Source organism: Amblyomma maculatum, chromosome 11 (genome assembly GCF_055883805.1).
Source record: "Amblyomma maculatum isolate TAMU_Amacu chromosome 11, ASM5588380v1, whole genome shotgun sequence".
NCBI lineage: Eukaryota > Metazoa > Arthropoda > Arachnida > Ixodida > Ixodidae > Amblyomma > Amblyomma maculatum.
Genome location: NC_139354.1, coordinates 25,237,824 through 25,260,832, shown reverse-complemented (window position 1 = coordinate 25,260,832; position 23,009 = coordinate 25,237,824). Strand labels below are relative to the sequence as shown.

The 23,009-nt window shown below is 44.8% G+C and overlaps 1 protein-coding gene and 1 long non-coding RNA gene across 2 annotated transcripts in view; one reads left to right on the top strand and one right to left on the bottom strand.

The window, feature by feature from the left end:
- LOC146173188 (uncharacterized) overlaps positions 1 to 23,009 on the bottom strand; it is a 303,454-nt gene that overhangs the window by 192,350 nt on the left and 88,095 nt on the right. The window lies entirely within an intron of this gene.
- Positions 10,118 to 23,009, top strand: part of LOC146173189 (uncharacterized) — an 89,468-nt gene continuing 76,576 nt past the window's right edge. The window contains exon 1 of the mRNA XM_084584593.1: positions 10,118 to 10,559. Within this exon, the coding sequence (XP_084440719.1) occupies positions 10,118 to 10,559 (442 nt within the window). The remainder of the gene's footprint in view (positions 10,560 to 23,009) is intronic.

Genomic DNA, 23,009 nt, shown 5'->3' with positions numbered 1-23,009 from the left:
TAGGTACAGACCAGACAGTAGTATCATGGATAGAAGCGCACCTTTTCAACCAAAAATAGTTCGTTGCAATAAACAGTGCTAACTCGGATTACCTGGAAGTGCTCTCGGGGAGCTAGAGGCCTCCGTTTCTTTTGGCCCCCTGTATGCTGTTTCTTGCCGTAAGGAAATACAAAACTGCGCAAAAAAGACGGGACAAGAAGAACAGAGAGGCACACACGAGCGATATGTGAGCGATATGTGTGAGCGATATTCATTTGTGTGCGGATCATGCTATGACAATGAGGCTATTTGCAGATGTCTACTTGATTTACACAGCCGTGAGCAGCTCTGTGAAATAAAAATTCAATCTTCTTTACAAATTTTTTTGTCTGGTTTGCAACATGGGACATGAAAATCCGCCTTTTTGACAAAATGTGGCTCCCTCTGGGAGTGGTTGAAAATTCATCTGCTACTGGTTGCAAATGTCATTTTGAGACGTAGCCACCTGCAAAATGTTGATATGTGTTCTTGACAGCTACCGCCATCTGTCGCATCCGCCTGTCACGAATATGAACTGCGCATGACCCCTGAGATCAGCTCAGGATGCGCCGATCACGGAGGCTAAGAACTGCGCATGAGCAGGGGGGCTGGTGGTTTGTTTTCAAGCAGGAGGAGAGGCACGCATGCTCATAGCGGTCTTGTGAAAAAGGCGGATTGACGTTTTGACGTGTATAACCATAAAGAACGAAATTCTACTGTCCTCCAACTATATGTTATCTGGTTGCCCAACACCACGCGTAGAAAAAGCAAAATACTTGAGGACCACATTAACCCAGAACCTAAAATCAAACACACATATTAAGAAGCACGTTTAAATATGCAGCTCGAGTTTCTTCGAAGAAGACTATAGCAATGGCTTAAGCGCAAGTAAAATAAACTTCCGAGTAATTATTTTTGCGACATATACTTTAATATGCGGACATAATCTGGGACCCGTATACTGAGCGTAACTTTCCCGAAAAGTTGGGAAAAAAAATCCCTTTTAAATATTAGATTTCACATATTCGAGGAACTCACGACAGGAAATTCGTATATGCTGCATGAACTTCGCCGTTGTTTTGCCGTCGAAAAGCAGTTGCAAAGAAATTTCTTTTCTATTTTTGTCGTACTCGATTAAATATAGTTAAGGGGAATTACTTGAAATTACTCTCGCTGTCCCTCTATCTGAAGTAGCCATAATAAATCTATTACGACATTCTGAAGAACTATCCCTCGGAGTATCTAAATGCGTACCAACGCATTTAAATACTCGCGTTTTTCTGAAGACAACGTGTTACCAAGAGAAATCTTTAACACTACAAATCATGATGCCTTTTTGAAAACGTTTTAACATCTTTTCGCTCAAGAAAAAGAGGTTAATTGACCGTGTCGATTATTGCCAGTTCAAGTGTGTTGATTTTTCTGATTTTTGTTTATGCTGTTGATATGTACGTATACGTGACTTTACCCACTTCTGTATGAGCCTGAAGAAGGCTTTCAGTATTAATAAATAAATAAAACTACAAAAAAGTAATTTGGAATTCATAGAAACAAATTGTACATTCGCTATGCCACCGATATTGATAATATTTTTGGCCTTATTAAAATGTGCCTCGCATATAGGGCTATCTCCATTTTATGCAACGTTCAAGCTCTGGCACAGGTTAACACCCCGCTATGTATGTCTCTTGGCAACTAAAAAACAAATACCAAACACATCATCATTAAGAAACCAATCCGACAAGTATCGATGATTTCAACGCAATTTCTAGTTTTTTTCGGCCTCCATATACTCCTGCTGTGCATTTTAAATAATTTTGAGACTACGATTGGTGACGTTTTCTTACAATGCGTTCCCTCGTGATTTGTACATTTGTTTTACCTCCTCCAGCCGTATAGCCTCTCAGCAGGATGCAGTATGTGGGTAAATAGACAATAAATAAAAGGAATCAACTATAAGAGGAAATAAAGTATAACACAAATAAACATTTATACATAAATATAACAGGCATAAAAAAAAAAAAACAGGCCTCAATTGCATGTTGTTACCCATAAAACGTGCCAAATTTTTAATAAGTCCCAAAAACGGATACCTGACCCGCAATGAACGCACATATGCAAAACTATATGGCGCATCAGCGAAAAGTAAATTGGATGAATTTTTGTAAAGGCCGACGGCGGACAAGTTGATCTGTGCTGCTTTATACAGTAAAATGGACGAATAAGGTTCCTTTTAAGTTTAAGCATGCTCTCCCGAGTACGAACATACATCTTCGAATATTCTTTTTGAAGGAAACATAATGTTATCGAGGCGACGCAAAAAAAAAAAAAAAAAAAAAAAACGTGTATAAACATAGACTGCGCCAGTCACGCCGATGAAATTTTGCTTCTTCGAATGCTTTTCTGCTTAGAAGGGCCCTGGTGTATGGTTCATAGAATCATAATAATAATTGATTCACGGGAAGGAAAAGGCGCAGTATCTGTCACACTTGTTTCTATGGACACCTGAACCGCGACGTAAGCGAAGGGAGGGAGGTGGGACTGAAAGTGGATAGAGATGAAAAGGAGGGCTTGCTAGTAATTTTGACCACCTGGGGATCTTTAACGTGCGCTGCTAGAACAGTTTAGTGTATAATACATAAGTATAGCCTCTCACACGACCTTGTATTGTTAGATCAGGTGGCACCTGAATGACGATGCAATTTGAGGACAGTGGAAAGAAACTATATATTGTCACGTATGTATATATTATATTGTATATTGAAACTATATTGGCACCAGGTGGCAATATTGACTGCATCTCGTGATATTAAGTGGGCATATATGTATGTAAGGGAGCCGGCATACGACGGGTTATAAAGTGAAAGAAACGAGCATAATAGCCGCGTGAAATTGAAGTCACGGCTATTTATTTATTTATTTATTTATTTATTTATTTATTTATTTATTTATTTATTTATTTATTTATTTATTTATTTATTTATATCCCTCCAACTCCTTAATGGCATTATTGAAATGGGGGGGGGGGGGGGGGGGGGGGGCTTGTTGGAAATCGTATGTCTTATATGAACGCAACAAAAGAAAGCAAGACAGCGAAATGCAGTTAACAGTATAAGAAATTAACAAACCACACAGAACACCGAAAGGTCAGCTCGACGGCAACTGGCTTCAAAATGCCGCAGTGTAAACATTCACAGCACAGTGAATGGAAAGGGCACACTATCGACTGAAGCGCAATGCCTGCCAAATAAATGAACCAAACGTGATGATGTACGTTCACCTCCGGAAAATTATAAGGCTACGTCTGAACACATTTTGTATTCGTCAACGCACTTAGGAAACCACTGTGGAAGTATGCGAGAAAAAAAAAAAAGAATTACGGTATAGAGTGCAGCTCGACAGTGTGTTATAATAGCTTTATGCTCTTGATCCCATCGTTTATAGATGAAGTGGGGAGATAAAATATACACGCTTTTGCTTTTTCCTGAGTCCAAAATAATTTCGGAGAAAAAGTTCTAATTTACAGGTCAATCGGCGCTGTGCTATAGTGTTTTTCAACCAAGGTTCTCTTTAGCTAATTATGTAATACTGGTACGGAAGTTATACCGTCTGCTGTGCGATGTCAGTGCACGTTAAAGATCCCCAGGTGGTCGAAATTACTCCGTAGCCCTCCACTACGGCCCCTCTTTCCCTCTTTCCACTTTAACTCCCACCTTCCTCCCTTCCCTTACGGCGCGGTGGTGGTGTGTACAGAAAACAAGTGTGACAGTTACCGCGCCTTTTCCTTCCTATAAATCAATCAATCAATCAATCAATCAATCAATCAATCAATCAGGTGAAGTTATACTTACTACAAACAAACTTGGCAGCGCGGTTTTTGATGCGTTTAAGTTTTTCTTTAAGATTAGAGTTTTGAGGGTCCCATATTCCGCGTAAGCGAATGCTGGGTGAACATTTGCTAAATATAAGTATTCGTTTACTTTCGAGGGCTGGGAGAGGGCTGTGTAAAGATATCGAACAAGGTTTTCTAGATTACATTGAGGTTAAATATTCAGCGTGTCTGTTTCCATGCAAAGTTTCCTGAAGAATAGGCCCCTAGACAATTGTAACGTTGGGGCTTTCCAAGAAGTACAGTCCGCCCAAATGATATATGCTGATCTCACAGAAAAACATTTGCGAGTGAATGACACAAGTGGACATTTACAACTGCTTAGATACATGTCTCACTCAGTGCACCAGTCATGAATTTTGATCAGTGCATTGTGTAAACTGTTGATGCGACGATCATTTTCTATATTCTTGTAAATGGCAGATTCATCGGCATATAATCTCACTTTGCAGTCAATATCTTGTACAACATCATTTATAAAGACTAATGTAACAAATGCCCTAAGCAGACACGCAGGACACACCAGAGGTTACAGTGACACGTATTCATGCCGTTCCATTGATTAAAACATGCTGCATTCCTCCAGACAAGTGATTTCTAATGCATTCCGCTCTTCAAGAAGTATATACGCTCGTATACTCACATGTACAGCCTTTATCAAAAGTTTACAGCCCAGGGGGTCTACTTCTGAGCGATAATATGTGGCTCGTAATGCATTCCCAGGTTTCCATACTTGCTGAATGCGAAGAGATTTTTCGCCCTACCCTCTCCAATGGCTAGGACTTCCACGATTATTACAGGAGTCATATTATAAGGCTTAAAAGCAAACCCTCTCGGCTATAAACTTTTGATAAAGACTGTACGTGCGCACTGCTCCCAAACGTTGATTCCGATGTGCTTTGCTCCGAGTGTATAGCATGATGCGAGCCCAAACTGAAGTACAAAGAAGGGTAGCTAACAGCGCGTCTGTGTGACATCATGGCGCTATAACTTTCCCAACCCACGATCCCGAGCAAAGCGTCGCGCGGTAACGACCGCTGACGTCACCAGCCTTTAATTGGGCTCTTTCTGCCCTTTATCGACGCGGCGATAAAAGAGTATATATCTTCCCGTTCCTTTCCTAATCGCGCCAGAAGGCTCGCCGATCTGTGTGTTCAAGAGCGCCAACCGCAACAATCAGCCGAGACCCGGAGCGCTGATCGTCGTTTGTTGCGCTTACGTTCCTTTCTCACTCTCTCCGCCGTTTCTTTCTTTCTCTTCGCTCGCTTCCTCGACATTATTTTTCTTATTTTGTGTTTCTTCCTCCTCTCCAAGCAGTAACCGTTAATCGCGGCCATCTTGGAAAATGAGGCGGGGGTATATTATCGTTCCCGACGCGGCGGAGTACCCGCCTCCCGCGGCTATCGACAGCGGCCGCCAGGCTCCGCCTTCAGAGAGATGACGTCACAACAAAAGACTCCACCTACGTTTTTTTTTTTTTTTTTTTTTTTTTTTTCCGCCTGGACGGAGACCGCCGACGGATCCGGTCGATGACGCCACGTCTGCCGGCAGCCCCGTTATCCGGCGCGCACCAACATATATTCCGCTCGCTCCGCTTCCAGCTTCGCGCCAAAATGTTCCCTCTCTCAGTTTCACTCTCTGCCTTCTTATCAAAAAAGAAACAAAAAAAAAAGACGGTGTTTCTTTCTCCGCTTTATTCGAAGCAGTCCTTTGAGCGGCAGCCCTAGTCGCGTTGGCGCGCTGTCTTCTTCATCGTCATCAACTGCATTCCGAGGACGTTTCTCTTTCGTACACCGGGAGAGCTATTTGTGTGGACGTGATGCCGCGCTAAGCAGAAATTTCCTCGGGAAAGGGGAGCAATTTTACTGCTTCCAGTTCGCCATCACGTTTCCCTCCGTCCTCTTGCCACCACCAACGCCACACTCTCAGCAGCCATCATCTTATACGGTTATTGTTTCGGCGGAGAGGGCAGTGTTTCGTTTCCGCGGCGCGCAAGCGTGCTTTAATGACGTCGACAGCAGTCGTAATGAATGCCCCTCCCTCTTTCGTCCTCCGGAGCTCCTCTCTCTTGCTCGGCGCCTTGGTCTGAGACGTGCTCCTTTTCGGTCACGGTGATTTATCGGGGGAGGCGGCGAATGGGTGAAAGAAAGAACAGGAGATGGTGGTGAGAGCGAAGTGCGGTGGCGCGTAGTTGAATTTTGTGGACCACTGGACGCATACAGTATAACAGCATCTGAGTCATGCATAGTAAGAAAAATAATGATTTTATTTTTGAACCGGAAATTGCGGGGTTTTCTCGGAATCGAAGAATTCGCCATTGTTTTGCTTAGGCGCATTAGCTTATTGCTATTTGATTATGTACTTTTCGGGTCTCTAATGGAGGCAAAAGTTAGATGGCTGTCAGATATGAAAGAAGCACATATATGTCCTCTTTATTGTCCTGACTTATTCTCCGAAATGAGCTATAACAAAATTACTGTAGGTTTGCAAGTAAGGTCGTTACTTTCGAGGAAGGAATATATATCTGGCATTCCTAAACACTTGCGTATACCTGACAAACGGCAAATAAAAAGATTTTTAAAATTGGGGCCTCAGAAAGAATTGCCTTCGAAATGTAACCTGTTAGGCGTTCACATAGTCATGCCCCACAAACAGAACCCTCTGAATATAGACAACTAAAGTCATGAAAATTATTCTGCGGACCAAACTGTTTAAAGGTATTTACTCATTCGCATGGAGACTTCAGTGGCCGTACAATAGACGGCTAAGATCAAATTTCCTGGAGCCCGCTGGGTCCCGTGCGTTTCTGTCGCATTTCTATTACACTGCGATGAAAACAAAATATAGACGGCACCAACCATCTCTTCTCTTCCCACTATTTTGAGTAAATATACTGAAAGGGTAGCGCAAAATGACAAATGCCTGAACGAAGACCTTTTTTCTTAACGTGGTTTTACAGCTGGGAAATGCGCGGTTTACGCATCCTCCATATTTCACAGTGCATGAGTGCCGTACGCTGCAAAATATCTCTCTGATGGTTGCGACATAGAAAGCTACAATAAGCAGTTTTCAGATAATTGAGGAAATATGCCAGCTGTTCACGTGTACGTAAACAGTCGAGTAAGACACACGTCATCACACCATGGTTCACCATAATGGGTATTATGAATAGACCGTATTATCTATAACGGTGAATATAATCATTTGATTAAAGCACCCAAGATATAGCAAAATTTCTACTGCTCTGTGAATCACCATGCTCAAATCCTAACCTTATAGATAAAGTGCTTTTTTGGTTGTATTTTGTCGCGATAGCATTAAATGCCCCGTTTCCCAGAAAATCTTGCGTCAGCGTTGTGAGGAAAAAACAAATATGTGATGTTGAGGAGAACAGTCGGCCCAATGATGGCACTGCATTGGCAAACGACCGGTCCTGTGTTGGGTCGGCAGTTGCCGATATCGTACCAATATTGGACCATTAGTTGTGCTGCCTGGGATGATCCCCGTATAAGCCATGCAGGTGCGCGTTCTTTCAGATTGAGGGTTACCCGTGTTGGAAAATGCATGTATGCGAACGAGGATCCAAGGCGGCCCAGGCAGCACAATGCATTGGCTCAATGCTGGCATAATGTCGGCAATTCCTGGTTCAACGCAGGAACAACGCATTGCCAACATAATAAATATATTGGGTCACGGTTAGTGCTGCCTGGGGGAGCCTAAGAGAGTTCTTGCAATATTCCTTGTCGCAAACGACTCGCTTTGGCCATTTATTCACGAGACGTGATTTATGTGACTATTATATAAAGCCTTCGAGGGCCCCGCGCAATATGAAACACGTACGTCTGCGAATCGATCGCATTGACGAAACTCGGCTAAACGAAAGCACTTTCATTCCCTTTGGTGTTCGCTTTCATAACATTAATGCTGCTTAAATAATTTCTATCTGCCCCGGTATGACATTGTGCATGTTTGTCCAAAATATAGTCCATATCGAGCTTCACACCAATGTAATAACAAATATGTTTATTACTTTGATAACGTTTAATACATGGCCTGCCTATGATAAACACGGATTTAAAACGAATATACATACGTTCTAAAAGCAACCCGTTCTGCACACGTTTGGCGTTGTTAACTGCATGACGTTAAATAACCTCTCCGGCAACCCTCTGGGTATTTCGAATTGTCAATCGCCAATAAAGCATATGAGCGGTGAAAGGTCTCACAGAAGAAAACGCTCCTACATTTTAAACTAATGTGCCATTAATTTTTGCAATTTTATATAGAACTTATGCATCATACATTTGTATTTTGGTAATTCTAAGCATCCCCCCTCCCCCACTAATAATTCGCAAAACAAAAATGGCAAAAGTTTGCATTCGGACCTAAGCACTCCCCTTTTTTGCGAGGAAGAAGGCGTCTAATACGTATACAAGGCTGCCAGCGCACTTGCTCATTCAGCCGAGTCCGAGCCGTTGGAGACACGATTGTGCGATCTCGTGCGATCTCCAGCTACTTGTGTTACTGCATTTTGACACTCACACGACGTTTGTCAGCCCAAGACGACAGAAAGCCGGCCAAAAGTGACCCCGATTGCTCTATCAGAGTGTCCTCACGTGGTCCCGGAATCAGCGGCCATTCGGCGGACCCAGCAGGTTTCGCAAGCATCGCGAGCCCGCGTTGCTTTGTTTGGTAGCAGCTCTTTGGCATCCGTAACGAAAATCAGAATGAGTTTGAAGAGAGCTGCACAGCTTGAATTTCAAGGGCTCCGCGTTGTGGAAAATGTTTGCCAACTACAGTGTTGTTTCTCGCGCCCGTCCCCTCAAGATATCGACGCGGAAACAAATGGGGAAGGGAGGGGGGGGGGGGGGGGGTAGATTTTAGAATCTAAGCAACTAGCTCACTTTGGGCATTGCGATCGCGACAAAAAGTGGCTGCTTAGAATCGAGTGAATCCGGTAGTAACCGCAAGCTAGTCATACTATATGTTACAGGGTTGTTGGACAGATAGGCCCCTGACACCTACTCCCGCCTCGACATCAGGACGTTCTCCAAAGCTCGACAAAATAGGAGGTGGTAATACGCGTCCTAACTGTCACTTTTACCACAATGTGGTCACTGTGTCCAGACAGAGATTCAGAGGACAGACATTTTATTATCCGTGAAATAGTAACGAGGCCGTAACAGGTCTTAATGAAGTTAAAACAGGAACGACAGCAGTACAGGCTCGTTTAAGCCGCGCCTCCATGAAAGACAGCGACACCCCCGCTAGCATCTATCTACAACCTCACACATCGGCTCCCATTGCCAGCCCATGGTTCGCGCCATTGCCACCGCAAAGTGGCGAAGGATTAGCGCAATGAGGCCATCTGCCAACCTCACAAAACTGCGCCACTCAGGGTGTCGATTCATCCGCACGTAACACACCGGCTTCACAGGCCGAGCTACGCAAGTATACAACAATGCGAGTCCAATTGAGAGCGCTCGCAAATCCTTCTAACGTCGGGCCGCAATCGAAGCCCCGGACCGCGCAAGCCTCCGTGGAGGGTGAGGAGCAGCGCGCACTGGAGTTCGAAAGCGGGAGAAGCGAGAGAGAGTGAGAAAGAGACACGGCGTCGGTCGAAAGGGAAGAGCAGCGCTTTTCCCACCTCCACATCCTCCTGCTCCTCCTCCTCCGGCGCCCGAACCCCGCCTTCCGAAAACCCGGCCTCGGAGCAGCAGCAGCTCTCCAACAGCGCCATCCGCAACGCATTAGGCCTAGCGGTTAGGCCTAGCGCCGCCCCTTCCGCTACGCGCAGAGCCCGGCGGCCGCTCCCGGAGCCAGCGCGCGGGCGCGCTATCGCTGAAGCGGGTCCCCCTTACCCTCTGTTCCCCCATCCTTCTCTTTACGGCGCCGTTCGCTCCGACGAGACGCGATCGAGTCCGCGCCGAATCTGTTCCCTGGGCGTGCGCGTGTGAGTAGCGAAAACGGTGTAGCAAAGAGTCGGCGCCGCGTCACGCGAGCGAGAGTGCGAGATACATACATCGCGCCGGAGACACGAAGCGGAGGCGCTTCGTTACCGCCAGCTACGACAGGTCCGTCCACCAGGCTCTGTGAGCCGCTTCGTCGACGGCGAACTGTAAACCCAAGGGCTCTCTTGCCTGCAGTGCTTCGGAGTAGGGGAATTCGCGTTCCTAAGAACGCGAATAGTGTTGCAGAGAGGACGGCAGAATGGCAGACACTACCGTGGCGGCCGCGGCGGCTGCAGCGGCCGCAGCATCCACGGCCAAGTCTTTCTGCATCGAAGCCTTGCTGGCCCGAGACTCTTCGGGACGGGCGACCCCTGCGTCCAAGTCGCCAGGAAGTTGCTCCGAGGGCGAGCCCGGTAGCCCGCCACCACCATCGGTGCCAGCTTCGGTGGCGGCCGTGGTTGCATCTCAAGCAGCCGGGAGACTGTTAGGAGCCCTTCCGGGCTATCACCCCGTGCTTCAGGCAGGACACCCGCTGTACGGACTTCAGGCAGGCGGTGGCCTGCCCGCCGGCTTACCCGGACTGTTGCCGGGAAGTGCGTTCCACCCGACGCTGGCCGAGCACGGCATCAAGTCACACGTGTCTTTAGATTGGCTCGCCAGAACTGCAGGCTTTTACCAGCGACCGGGCGACGTCATGTCAGGTTAGTTGACGTCTTTTTGCTCCCCTCTCACTAGGACTACTCTTCCTAGTTTATGTACTCATTCTTGAACAGGAAAGCAGGTTCGAAGGTTGCAGATACCTAAGTGGACGCGAACAGATGTTTTCACAGCCACGTCTGGGTCGTACGTGCGATAAAACACATCCCGCTTATTGTCCAATTCGTGTCTACGTCAGTATCGCCAGGCGATATTTGGGAACATGCCCGGGGAGATCGTTACTGCCTTCAAAGCATACTGATGTGCCATGTGTAAGATTTGTTGATTCAACAGGCAACAGGGGCTTCCATGGTCGCTTCAGTGGTTGATGCGATGTTCTCCTGTCCATGCACTTCGCAGTTATCTTTTTCCTCGGTACACAAACACTGTAAGCTATGATAGCACCGAGAGAAGCACTAGTGTTAAGGCTTTAAATATTTCAGACCATCCAGGGTCCTAGCAGGAGGGGCACATTCAATCATTTTACAAAGAATGGCAAACACGCACAGGTATTGATAGCAGAGTACAAATAAAAAGTATCAGATTAAAGGAAACAAAGACAGCCCCCCTCCCCCCCCATAGTAATACAAAACTAAAAACAAATGAAAAAAAAAGGCGATGTTCCACTTCTGTTGCAAATATCACCTGACGAACAACATGGGAAGCTGAAACTGTTTTCAAGTGTATTTGTGCGGGGGAAGCATTGGTGCCAGTGAGTCTTCTTGCGTGTATCCCTGATCTTACAATCAGCTTTTACGAATTTAGACAAACTTGTATAATTTTTCTTGTAAGCACTGAAAAGGAGGCCCTTTCGGGATCCTATAACGTGTATATTGCGTTGTTTCATTAGCACCGACGTGAATCATCTATATTTGCGATAAATAGAGCGCACAACGTTTCTGTGCAAGCACTTCAGTTGCAAGATATCGTTTTTATTATGCAAGTATGATGCTACCGTCGCGTATACGTTTAGCTAGTGTGAACTTGCAAGCCCATTCTGCAAGGAAAGGCAGCAAAACGTCAAAAGACTGTCATAATTATATACGCATTATCAAAAAAATAACTGTTTGAAAGATAATAGTTTTTATGCAATGCTGAAACGAAGCACATATAATCACATATTTAAATAGAGATATCGATAAGCTCATTTCCATTTTAAAGACAAGGTGTTTAGTGATGTTTCAAATATCAAAAAGAGAAAAAAATATATGCATGGTATTTTGTATGAAAAACGTGCGCAAAAGGACGTTGTGTGCAGGGCGATTCGTGAGTTTGAATGGGGGAAGGTTTACAAAAGCACAATATGGACGCTTTGGGCATGATTTAACCGTGTATAGGTACAAAGGTATAGATACGAAGTATTGGAGAAATATGGGAGAGGCTAATTCGCCCTGCAGCGGGTAAGTCAGGCTGATGATGATGATGATGATGATGATGATGATGATGATGATAGTCGAATTCGCCTTGAGCATATATTAGAAATTTATAGTAAATTGTAAATAAGAGAATTTTAATTGACTTCCATTTCTGTACATATGTGCCTGGACAAATTACCAATCATTTACTTCCAAAACCGCCATTTCTCATTGCATTCATTATGCAAACATGTATACGCAGAAGTTTTCTGGTGTAGGTAATTTACGTCGACATGTCCTACATGTCGTTTTACAGACGCTGCGTCTATATTTATCCGAATTGAAAGGCGGAAACGGAGACGCAGTCTGTGCAGAGCAATGCTAACGAAATTCAACGATGGCTGTAAACATTAATTAGCGAAGCATTCATCGGAGAGACTCTACCTGCAGAACCGCGGACATTCCATTTCAAGATTTTTAGGCGATAAAAATAATGTTCTTTCAGTATACTGGTGGCAGCCAGAAGCAAAGCATAAGTGTCTCTAAATAAACTATTTTAAGTGAGCATAACTAATTACTCTGAGTCAATATAAAAGTGCCCGAGTAGTCTCTTTTAGGTGCGTTGCCAGATTTCTCTCTCTTCGCAATCGTTTGCTTTGGTTTAGTTTATTTGGTTTAACATCACAAAGCGACGTAGCGCTGTGAAGGGCACCGTAGTGGAGGACTCCGGATAATTTCGACCCGCTAATGTGAACTGTCGTCTCACAGTACACGGGCGAAACACGATGTGCCTCCACCGAAACGCGACCGGTGAGGCCGGGATCAAACCCGGGTACCTGTCTCAGTCGTCTAGCGACCTAACCACTGTGCCACCGCGACGATTTCTTCGCAATTGCGCTCTAAGAGTTGTTTTTGAGGGTGTCATCATTTGAAAATATGAAATTTGGGGAAATCAATAAGCGCTCTCTGTCAACCGCATTTGGTCCACCTGCTTCTATTAACAAAATGTTCGGCGATAGTAGAGGAACGTTTAAATAGTACTCAACGCACCGAAGCTGCATTGGGTGATTGTCAAGAACTTAACTAAACATCAAAACGTGAAACATATTACTTATCTTACAGACTCATTCATCTGAATTGCAAGAGCAATCTCCCAGCACATCATAACATTCATATACAGAGACTAACAATGCCCTATAAGTAAACATATCTATAGCTTTTACTGTTATTGCAATTTTACACTACTATATTATTCAGCAAGTTTATGGTATATTCATCCACTTATCGAATCCATTTAGTAGCGTTGTTAACAGGAAAATTTGCAGTTTTAATGTAAACCATCATATCAACGAGAAAATCAAGTATTCTGCTTCTCTAATGATAGCAATGGGCACACGTTTAATTTATACTACGTCTGATACGCCATCGATCGTTGACGTTTCACAAAGCACGTGCCCCTCATAGTACCCTTCTGAAACCAATTTTTTTATTTTATTTACATAAACAATAAAGGAGAAGTTGCTGCCGCATAGTAGCTCCGGGTACTCCTTTTCACCAGTTCATGGTAACAATTGGGTCTGACGTTATACAGTTCAACATAACACAACATATACACTGCTATACATAACATTACACAAACACAAACAGTTCACAACATGTACAACAGGGTGCAAGGTGTCAGGAGAAGTAACATTGATGACCGATATAACTTCTGTAAATGTGTGTAAATGTGTAACTGTGTACAGAACAGTATACGTAATAGAATATACAAAAGTGATATGAATAAACAAGGACAAAATAAAAAAGATGAGCTTATTTGCGGTATACAATGCAAATTATATAAGTAACAGAGCTGCTTAGGTAGTCACTACCAGAAAAACAAAAGAAAAATAATAATAAGATTGTTAGCGGAAACACAACAAAAGCAAATACCAAAGATACCAACGCACTCAGTCACAAAGAGTATAGGAGCTATAACAATCACTAAGCCAGATGTATTGAATTAGTATTTCCCAAGGAGGCCACTGTCCTCAACAATGATATAAACGCCGCAAGTGTCCGCTTCTGCTGCGCATACGTCGGCCGCGGGCCTATTAGCTTTTCTAGAATTAAAGGTATTTTGTCAAAAGAACTGAAGTCTATACCTTTAGTCGCGACCCGAAAATGTCGTGCACCTGGCAATCCAATGAGCCAGATCCTCACTTTGTATGGCCACACGCACGCACGTGCGCGCGCGCACACACACACACACACACACACGCACGCGCGCACACACACACACACACACACACACACACACACACACACACACACACACACACACACACACACACACACACACACACACACACACACACACACACACACACACACACACACACACACACCATGGGCGACATGTCTGCGCGGCCAAATCTATGAATAATGTGCTTCGTGTAACCGTTCTCACACGCAAGTCGTGAAGGAAAGTTTCTAATCTTCTGCTGACAGCGCGGAATATTAACCCGAACAACGGATCGATGAAATGTAGATCAGAATTTTGATGGCTTGGCTCTAACCACATCTTATCGTTCCTTTCATTACGCATGAACTTCAAAAACAGTGTTTCGAGAACGGAAGGCCAGAATCGAGGGCGTTAGAGGTGTGCTTACCTAGAGCCGTCGCATTCGCTTCTGCGTTTTCAGGAATAAGGCAATGTGGTTGTTTGTGGGGTTTAACGTCCCAAAGCGACTTCGGCTATGAGAGACGCCGTAGTGGAGGACTCCGGAAATTTCGACCAGCTGGGGTTATTTAACGTGCACTGCCATCGCACAGCACACGGGCGCTTTGCTTTTCGACTCCACTGAAAAGCGGCCGCCGAGGCCGGGATTCGATCCCGCATTGTTGGAAACAGTAGTCGAGCGCCGTAACTACTGCGCCGCATTCCTTGCATCGGATATACGTTTCGCGCTTATTCCTTTACTTTCATTGAATATTTTCTTTCCATCTAAAAAGGGGAAAATTCAACGAGTGACCGTAAATTTCTACGCCTAGGTCTAGCAAATTTGAGATGATATGAATGTGACTTAATACACGCTTGATGTCCAAAAATACTGCGATTGTAATATTGTTTTTGCTATACGCTCATGCTCTACACATGTTACTACGGTAATTTCATAATTGCATCCATCGTGCACCCACGTTGACGAAATCCAGTCATGAACTCAGAAAACACGCCTGTTTCATCACACCATTACTGAAGACCGGCTTATCATCTTCTCCGCCACATTGCATAAGCAGCTACTCAGTCTCACGGGGCGAAAGGAGTCGAGAAGCAAAGAGGATTTCATCATCATCATCATCAGTAGCAGCAGCAGCAGCAGCAGCAGCAGCAGCCTGACTATACCCACTGCAGGGCGAAGGCCTCTCCCATATTTTCTCCACTTAACCAGGATTTACAGGGCTTTAAAACGGGAATGACACACGCAATCTTCTATGATTGGGGAATGATACTCATTAACGCGCACATTGTTAAATATCCCCCAAAGTACTGCGGTGCCCTTGGGCCCAATATTTTGAAGAATTGCATAAAAAATGGCATCAGGCCCATGCAGTTGCAGCCTTTGGACGGCGCGACGCAAGACCACTTTTAAGTTCAGGGATCGTAAATGCAGAATCCAAATAGGCATGTTCAGCATTGAAGCATGCACTATATTGTTCTTTTTTGCTGCGTATATTTAGCTGAGTTTTTAAATCCCTCACATGCAGTCTAGTGAAAGACGAAGACTTGAAATAAGCTGACAAAGCTCATCAATCATGCAGGATTGTTTATACAGTTTTCAGTGTCATTTGAAGAGCTCTGATAGGGTTATTCACTGTAAAAAATTCTTGTTGAAAAATACAGAAATTTTCTGGCAGCTGTGTTGCCAGAAATTTTCTGTTCTGCTATATTTTCTGTTTTTATTTTTTTCTGGGATTTTTGCTTTTTTGTTTGTTTAGAACTGATAAAAGCTTTTTGTAAATTGACCAAATTTTCTGTTATACGATGTTTTCTGTTTTTAATTTTTTTTCTGTCGCAGTTAAAACAATGAGGCAATTTGTCTTTCATTTCACATGTTTTCTTCCTGTAATGGCAATAAAATTGCGTTAAATGCCAATTTCTTCACTGAACGCTATATCTAGGGCTATAGCCTTGCTAACTCCATCTCACGAATATCTCCCAGCGCTCTCAGATGGCACCCATAAAGTTGACCTCGCAACGGCCATCTTCTAGCCACCGAAAAGCGGCAAGTGGAAAAATGCACAACAATTAAAGTATCACTGTGTCAGGGAGCCAACCAACAACGGACCTCAAATGGCGCTACTTGTTATCTTCTTTCGAATCGAAATTGTTACGCAGCCGATCGTCGGACAGCGCCTTCGAGTTTGCCATACCATTTCGCTTTCTATTCTGTATTTACCTACTATTCAAGTAAAAATCAGTTTGTGGTAGAAAATGGAACAGACGACAAATATATATCGAATTGTTTGCCTTCCAATCAAAGTTTAGGCTCGAAAAAAAGAAAATTACGGTTATTTTCGCGAACGTATTTCGGTCAGTGAAGTAAAACAGATATTTTATGCACGGGGACAGAAATTTTCTTTTAATATACCTGTTATTTCACACGCATGCATGAATAACAGACCTGCTTAAGGAACGATCCCATATTACATATTCTAGATACCGGAGTATGTAGGGTCAATGTACTGCAGAAGTCACGCCACGCCATTTTTTTCTTCCTTATTGCTTCAGTCGTTTATGCAATGACGAATTACTTTGTTGAGCCTCACGATACGATTCTAAAGACCGGGATGGACGGTAAGCCATTTCCGCTCTCCAAAATGTGCTCATGCAGTCGCTCACACTGTCCATCAATGCTTGTGAACTCATCAGATTTATTTATTTATTTATTTATTTATTTATTTATTTATTTATTTATTTATTTATTTATTTATTTCAGATACTGTCAATCCCCCATTGGAATTTTTACAGGATGGACATATAATTTAACAATGACTACAATAATGGCGATACAAAGGTTACAGATGCATGAATATAGAAAAAAAAAACAACAGGTGATAAACAATGTCATACACAGCATATCTAGGTAATAATGCAGTTAAACAAGGTAAATGATGTAGTAATACAATAGCTTTCATGTAAAGTATTGTAATTTGCTTGTTATATTTGGTTCGAAATGGTTTACGTGTTGTGTAGTAGTTCTTCTAGAAGGGTTACAAATTTCGGCAATGATGTGCTGTTAGTGATGTGTCGATCCACACCGTTCCATTCGGTAGTTGTACGTAGAAAAAATGAATATCTAAAACACTCGGTACGGAAAGAATATACTTTCAGAGTTTGTAGGTGCTTATGGCGGGAAGGTCTGCATTCATCTAAGGATATATACAACGAGCTATCTATGTTTAGTGCATTATGTAATAACTGGTAGAGTAATTTCAGTCGTGCAAGTTTGGCGCGGTTTTGTAAACTAAGAATAGAGGCTTTTTTAAGCAATTGGGATGGCGGAAATGTATGGAGACTTCCTTGGTGTAACGACGCAGGTTATTTTGCAATAGCAAAGTGAAATCTACAGTACTAATATCCAGGGAAACATGTTGAGTTATGCTGGGAAGAAAAGCTTCCCAATTGGTAAGTTTGGATTTACGTCTCTAGAGGATGATTTACCTGGATGTGATACTGATCACTTCCGCATGTCTCAACGTGTGTCGCTGACCCCACGTCAGACATCAGATCATGAGTGCGCAGTGTCAGACCTATACAGCTCGAATAACGAAAACCACACAGAAAGATCATAGAACCATAATTCACAACACATAATTTACATTTCTCTGCGGCGCATTCAACCACCCCTACACCGACGTCACAGTGGTCAGTACCCTAAGCACTATTATTAGTGTTAAAATCTGCGCAAATCAGTAAATGAGAGCCCGCTATATTAAAGATACTCAAAAAAGCATCAATAGAGACGAGACAAGATGTTTGCAAGTAAATAATTATAATAATAAAGACCTTAATTACCAAAGGACACTTTGCAGGCCACGAACTCCATAACGTCAGAATCACTGGACAGTATTAGGATAGGAAGAAAGATCTTTCCTCAAACACAGCATCGCCCTGCTCAAGATAGAACGACGGAGTGATTTGTATGACGTTGTCGTGACGCTGGGGCTACGTCGACCCGGCCTTCACTTGGTAGCGTGCAGAGACTCGGGGTTGAAGTAGGATTGAATCTTCGAAGTTGGTGAAATATGTACAAGCAGGTTTAATGGCACTTTGAGAAAACTTATTTACAATATTTACACGAAAAAGAAGGGTACATCAGCAAAATGGCAAGCGTTAAGAGTTCATATCGAGAAGCGACTGGATGAGCCGTTTACCCAGGGCTCAGAGCGACATTTCGTGCTCTGCAGCGTCCTTAAAACCCCCCTATGTCCAGCCCCTCTCTGAAGATGTTGACCAACCAAATCCAGGGCACGCCCCTCAGGTATCGGCATCCAATCGAACACATCACTGCACTGATGGTCTGAAGCACTGACTGGTCCGGCATTCATTCGTTGGGCGTGATCACTTGTTGGCGGGAAAAGCTTGGGAACGGCGAGGAGAGGAGGTACATTTCTATTCTTCAGCAAAGAAACCACAGGCTGGTTCTGACAAGGGGTTTTGCTTCTCAGAAACCCGAGTGCACGTGGCGCCGCATAGGGCTCCCAACATTGTCCCTTTTCGACAATTGCAAATCTTTCCTGCATTCCCGGGAAATCACTTAATGGCCGTATGAGTCATGCTCCTTTCTTGTCCTGCACGTCAGCGGACATGTCACTCTGTCGTCTCCTTTGGATAGGAGGCATTCATCACTGGAGGATAGCACTTCTCGACTGGAAGGGTGAACAAAAGAAAGAAAGCACTTCCTGCTATTTCCCGCAGGGGGACGTTTCTTTGTGTTTTTCCAGACGTTCTCTTGACAGGGTCAATTTGGCATTTGCAGGTTGTCCACAAAGCAAAACATGCTTACAAAACAGGATTCCTGGAAACAGGCTCACTTAGAGCCATTGGACCATCACCACATATTCACAAAACTTATCCATGCCCACAGGCGAACAATAGAGCGCGCAATTGCGGATGCTTGGTCGTAACAGCCTCCTCCCCCGCCAGAAGAGTCTCGGAGGGCAGCAGTCCCAGCTGCTGCATGAAGAGACGACTTAATGGCCTGCACGTGAACGCTTGAAGCTCGCTGTTGCTTGTCGCGTTGTCTTGATTGTTGTAGGCCAAATTGCTCGAGCTGTCTGAAACTCAACCACATGTCGAAGCAAGCACTCGGCTCCCGTCTGAAGAGACCAGGTCAAAAGAAAACTGCCATTGTTGTTCGAGAAAAGCCCACTCTCAAGACGTTCAGGACCCACCTATTCCTAGAAAACCAAACGTGCTGCTTTACATAGTCACACATATACAAGCGCACGGAAAAAAAAAACCTGATTATCAATTTCGATACATGGTGAGGAACATCTCGGACCGCTTAGAAAGAGCGGCTAAGCGCGTCCGCATTCCCATTTAACTTCCCCTTTTTGTATCTTATTTCAAAATTGTACTGCTGTAAAATCAAGCTCCACCTAAGAAGGCGACTGTTCTTCGATGTCGCAGTTTGCAGCCAAGCCAGGGGACAATGGTCCGTCTCTACGGTGAATTTGGCCCCTCCAAGATAGCACTGCAATTTTTGAATGGCCCATACAATGCAAGCGCATTCTTTCTCTGACGCGCAATAAGCCCTCTCTCTAGAACTCAGTTTTCTGCTCAAGTAGAGCACGGGGTGCTCATTACCGTCGTCATCTCTCTGGCAGAGAACAGCACCTAACCCTCGATCACTGGCATCACACTGGACCGTGAATTCTCGGCCATAGTCTGGAGCTCGCAATACCGGACGGTTAATCAGCACAGCCTTCAGGTTTACGAAGGAGGCTTCCTTTTGTTCGTCCCAGACTACATTTGTCGGTTCTGTCTTGCGGAGAGCGTCGGTCAGAGGGCTGGCAAAAGCTGAATAGTTAGGGATGTAGTGATTGTAGTATCCAGTCAGACCTAGGAATGCTCGAATTTCCGTCTTCGTGCTCGGCCGCGGGTAGTCTGCTACCGCAGAAATCTTAATCTCGCTGGGTTTCCTGAAACCTTGACCTACATTGTGACCCAAGTAGTCCACGGTCGCCCTTGCCAGGCAACATTTCTCGGCCTTTACGGTTAGTCCAGCTTGACGCAAAAGGCTCAGTACAGCTCTTAGATGTACCATATGGTCCGCCCATGAGTCGGAAAAAACCGCAATGTCGTCTAAATAAGGCACCGCGAATGTTTCACACCCCTTTAAAACCCTATCCATGAGTCGGGAAAAACAAAATGGAGCATTTTTGAGCCCGAAACTCATCATTGTTGGCTGGTAGCTGCCCGTCGGAGTGACGAAAGCCGCGTATCTGCTGGCGCGTTCAGTGAGCGGTACTTGCCAGTATCCTCGAGTAAGGTCCAGCGTAGTCACATATGCCGCTCTACTGACCTGTTCTACTCTCTCCTCAATATTCGGAATAGGATACACTTGATCCCTGGTGAGAGAATTTAGCTTTCGGTAGTCTACCACAGGCCTAGGGTCTTTACCTGGAGCTTCTACTAAGATCATAGGCGAAGCATAATCGCTTTCCGAGGGTTTTATTACTCCTAATTCCAGCATGCGAGTTACTTCCCTATCCAGAATTTCTCCTTGCCTTGGAGAAAATCGGTAGCACCTTGATCGCACTGGCACGTCTGAAGTCAGCTCAATATCGTGCTCAGTCAAATCAGTCCTGCCTGGCCTGTCCACGAAGCAGGCCTCAAACTCTGTTATTATCTCGCCCAGATCGGACAGCTGGGATTTCTTTAGTTCTCCTCTCTGCTCTGTCTTTTTGAGAAGCTCCTGAGCGTTGCTTCCCTTTCCGCTGAGGCAAATCAAGTTATCCCCCATCTCCTCGGGAAGGTTTAACGTTAGATTTACCACGGCTTCCCTCTGCACATAAGGCTTCATAAGATTGCAATGATAAATGCGCACTGCTTTACGCCTATCGGGGACTTTCACTGCGTAGTTAGTGTCAGAAAGCTCTGCAACGACTTTAGCAAGTCCTTCCCACTGTACTTCGAGCTTATTCTTGGGATCATTGGCTTGCTCCATAGCTAAGTCCTCTCGGGTTCCACTTAAAAGTCTCGTGAGATTACTAGACACTGGCGGCAAGAGGTTACTTTCAAGAACGTCCTCATTCCGTGTCTTATCAAGCTCACTTTCATGTTGACTTATCTGAGATGCCTCGCTCTCAAAGTTTTCTGGCCCGCTATTTTCCGCATTTACCGCTGTTTTAACTGCCGTTTCCTCCGCTGTTGATTTTTCTGAAATGAGCAGTGTAGCTAGTTCTCGCGCCTTTGAACGTGTTAAGGCCTGCACATCTCTGTCTCCGAAAATCAGAAGGCAAGCTTTGACCTTCTCGTAGTTGTCCGCGTCCTCCTTGTTTAGCCGCGCGACAACCTCCGCTGCCTCGCAGGGCAGAACCGTCAATAATCTCTGAGACCACGTGTCTCGCTGGAAGGACAGTTCTTCGCAAGTTCGCTCAAAGTTACCCAGATACAGACCGATATCCCCTGATATCACATATGGCTGCATGTACTTTGACATCTTGAAATCTGCCTCCTTGTTGAGAAGAGGTACCGCTAGCTGGGGACAATTGCCCGACCTCTTGCTCAACTCTACTTCTAATTTCCGGAGCTCAATTTCTAGCTCCCGCTTTTTTGCTTCTCTCTCAAGCTTCTCACGTTCGTGCTCCCTTTCCTCTTTTTCTCTCTCAAGTTCACGCTCCCTTTCCTCTTTTTCCCTCTGACGTTCGCGCTCCCTTTCCTCTTTTTCCCTCTGACGTTCGCGCTCACGCCTCTTTTCCTGTCTGAGTTGTTCCTCCTTGTTTTGGGCGATGAGGTTCCATGCTTCACTGAGCTCCTCATCATCGGCTCCCAAATCAGTGATTGCCTTTAAAATCAAGGGTTTTCGTGCCAAACCACTTGTATCAATTCCCAATTCCTCACACAACAGCAACAGGTCCGGTTTCTGCAGCTTTTGTAGGTCCATGATCGCTCCGAGTGTCGGCTACTTCCAAAACAACTGTGCAAACTACCAACCTAAAGGCGTTTCCACACTCTCTTTACCAGTTCTAAAATCTAACCCTGTTCTAGAACCTGGTCCACATCAGAAGAAAAGCCAAGCACTCACCCACACATGCGATCGATGTTCCGAGCTGCCCTCTTGGCCGATTGTTGCTCCTGCTTGTTGCTTGAGATGCCACCTCCGATCACAAGGTGTTGTGGCTTGTAGCTTCAGATCCACCTCCAATCACCAGATGTTGTGGCTTGTAGATTCAGATCCCAACGCTGGGCACCAGTCGTTGTGCTTGTAGATTCAGATCCCACCGCTGATCACCAGTTGTCGTGACGCTGGGGCTACGTCGACCCGGCCTTCACTTGGTAGCGTGCAGAGACTCGGGGTTGAAGTAGGATTGAATCTTCGAAGTTGGTGAAATATGTACAAGCAGGTTTAATGGCACTTTGAGAAAACTTATTTACAATATTTACACGAAAAAGAAGGGTACATCAGCAAAATGGCAAGCGTTAAGAGTTCATATCGAGAAGCGACTGGATGAGCCGTTTACCCAGGGCTCAGAGCGACATTTCGTGCTCTGCAGCGTCCTTAAAACCCCCCTATGTCCAGCCCCTCTCTGAAGATGTTGACCAACCAAATCCAGGGCACGCCCCTCAGGTATCGGCATCCAATCGAACACATCACTGCACTGATGGTCTGAAGCACTGACTGGTCCGGCATTCATTCGTTGGGCGTGATCACTTGTTGGCGGGAAAAGCTTGGGAACGGCGAGGAGAGGAGGTACATTTCTATTCTTCAGCAAAGAAACCACAGGCTGGTTCTGACAAGGGGTTTTGCTTCTCAGAAACCCGAGTGCACGTGGCGCCGCATAGGGCTCCCAACATTGTCCCTTTTCGACAATTGCAAATCTTTCCTGCAT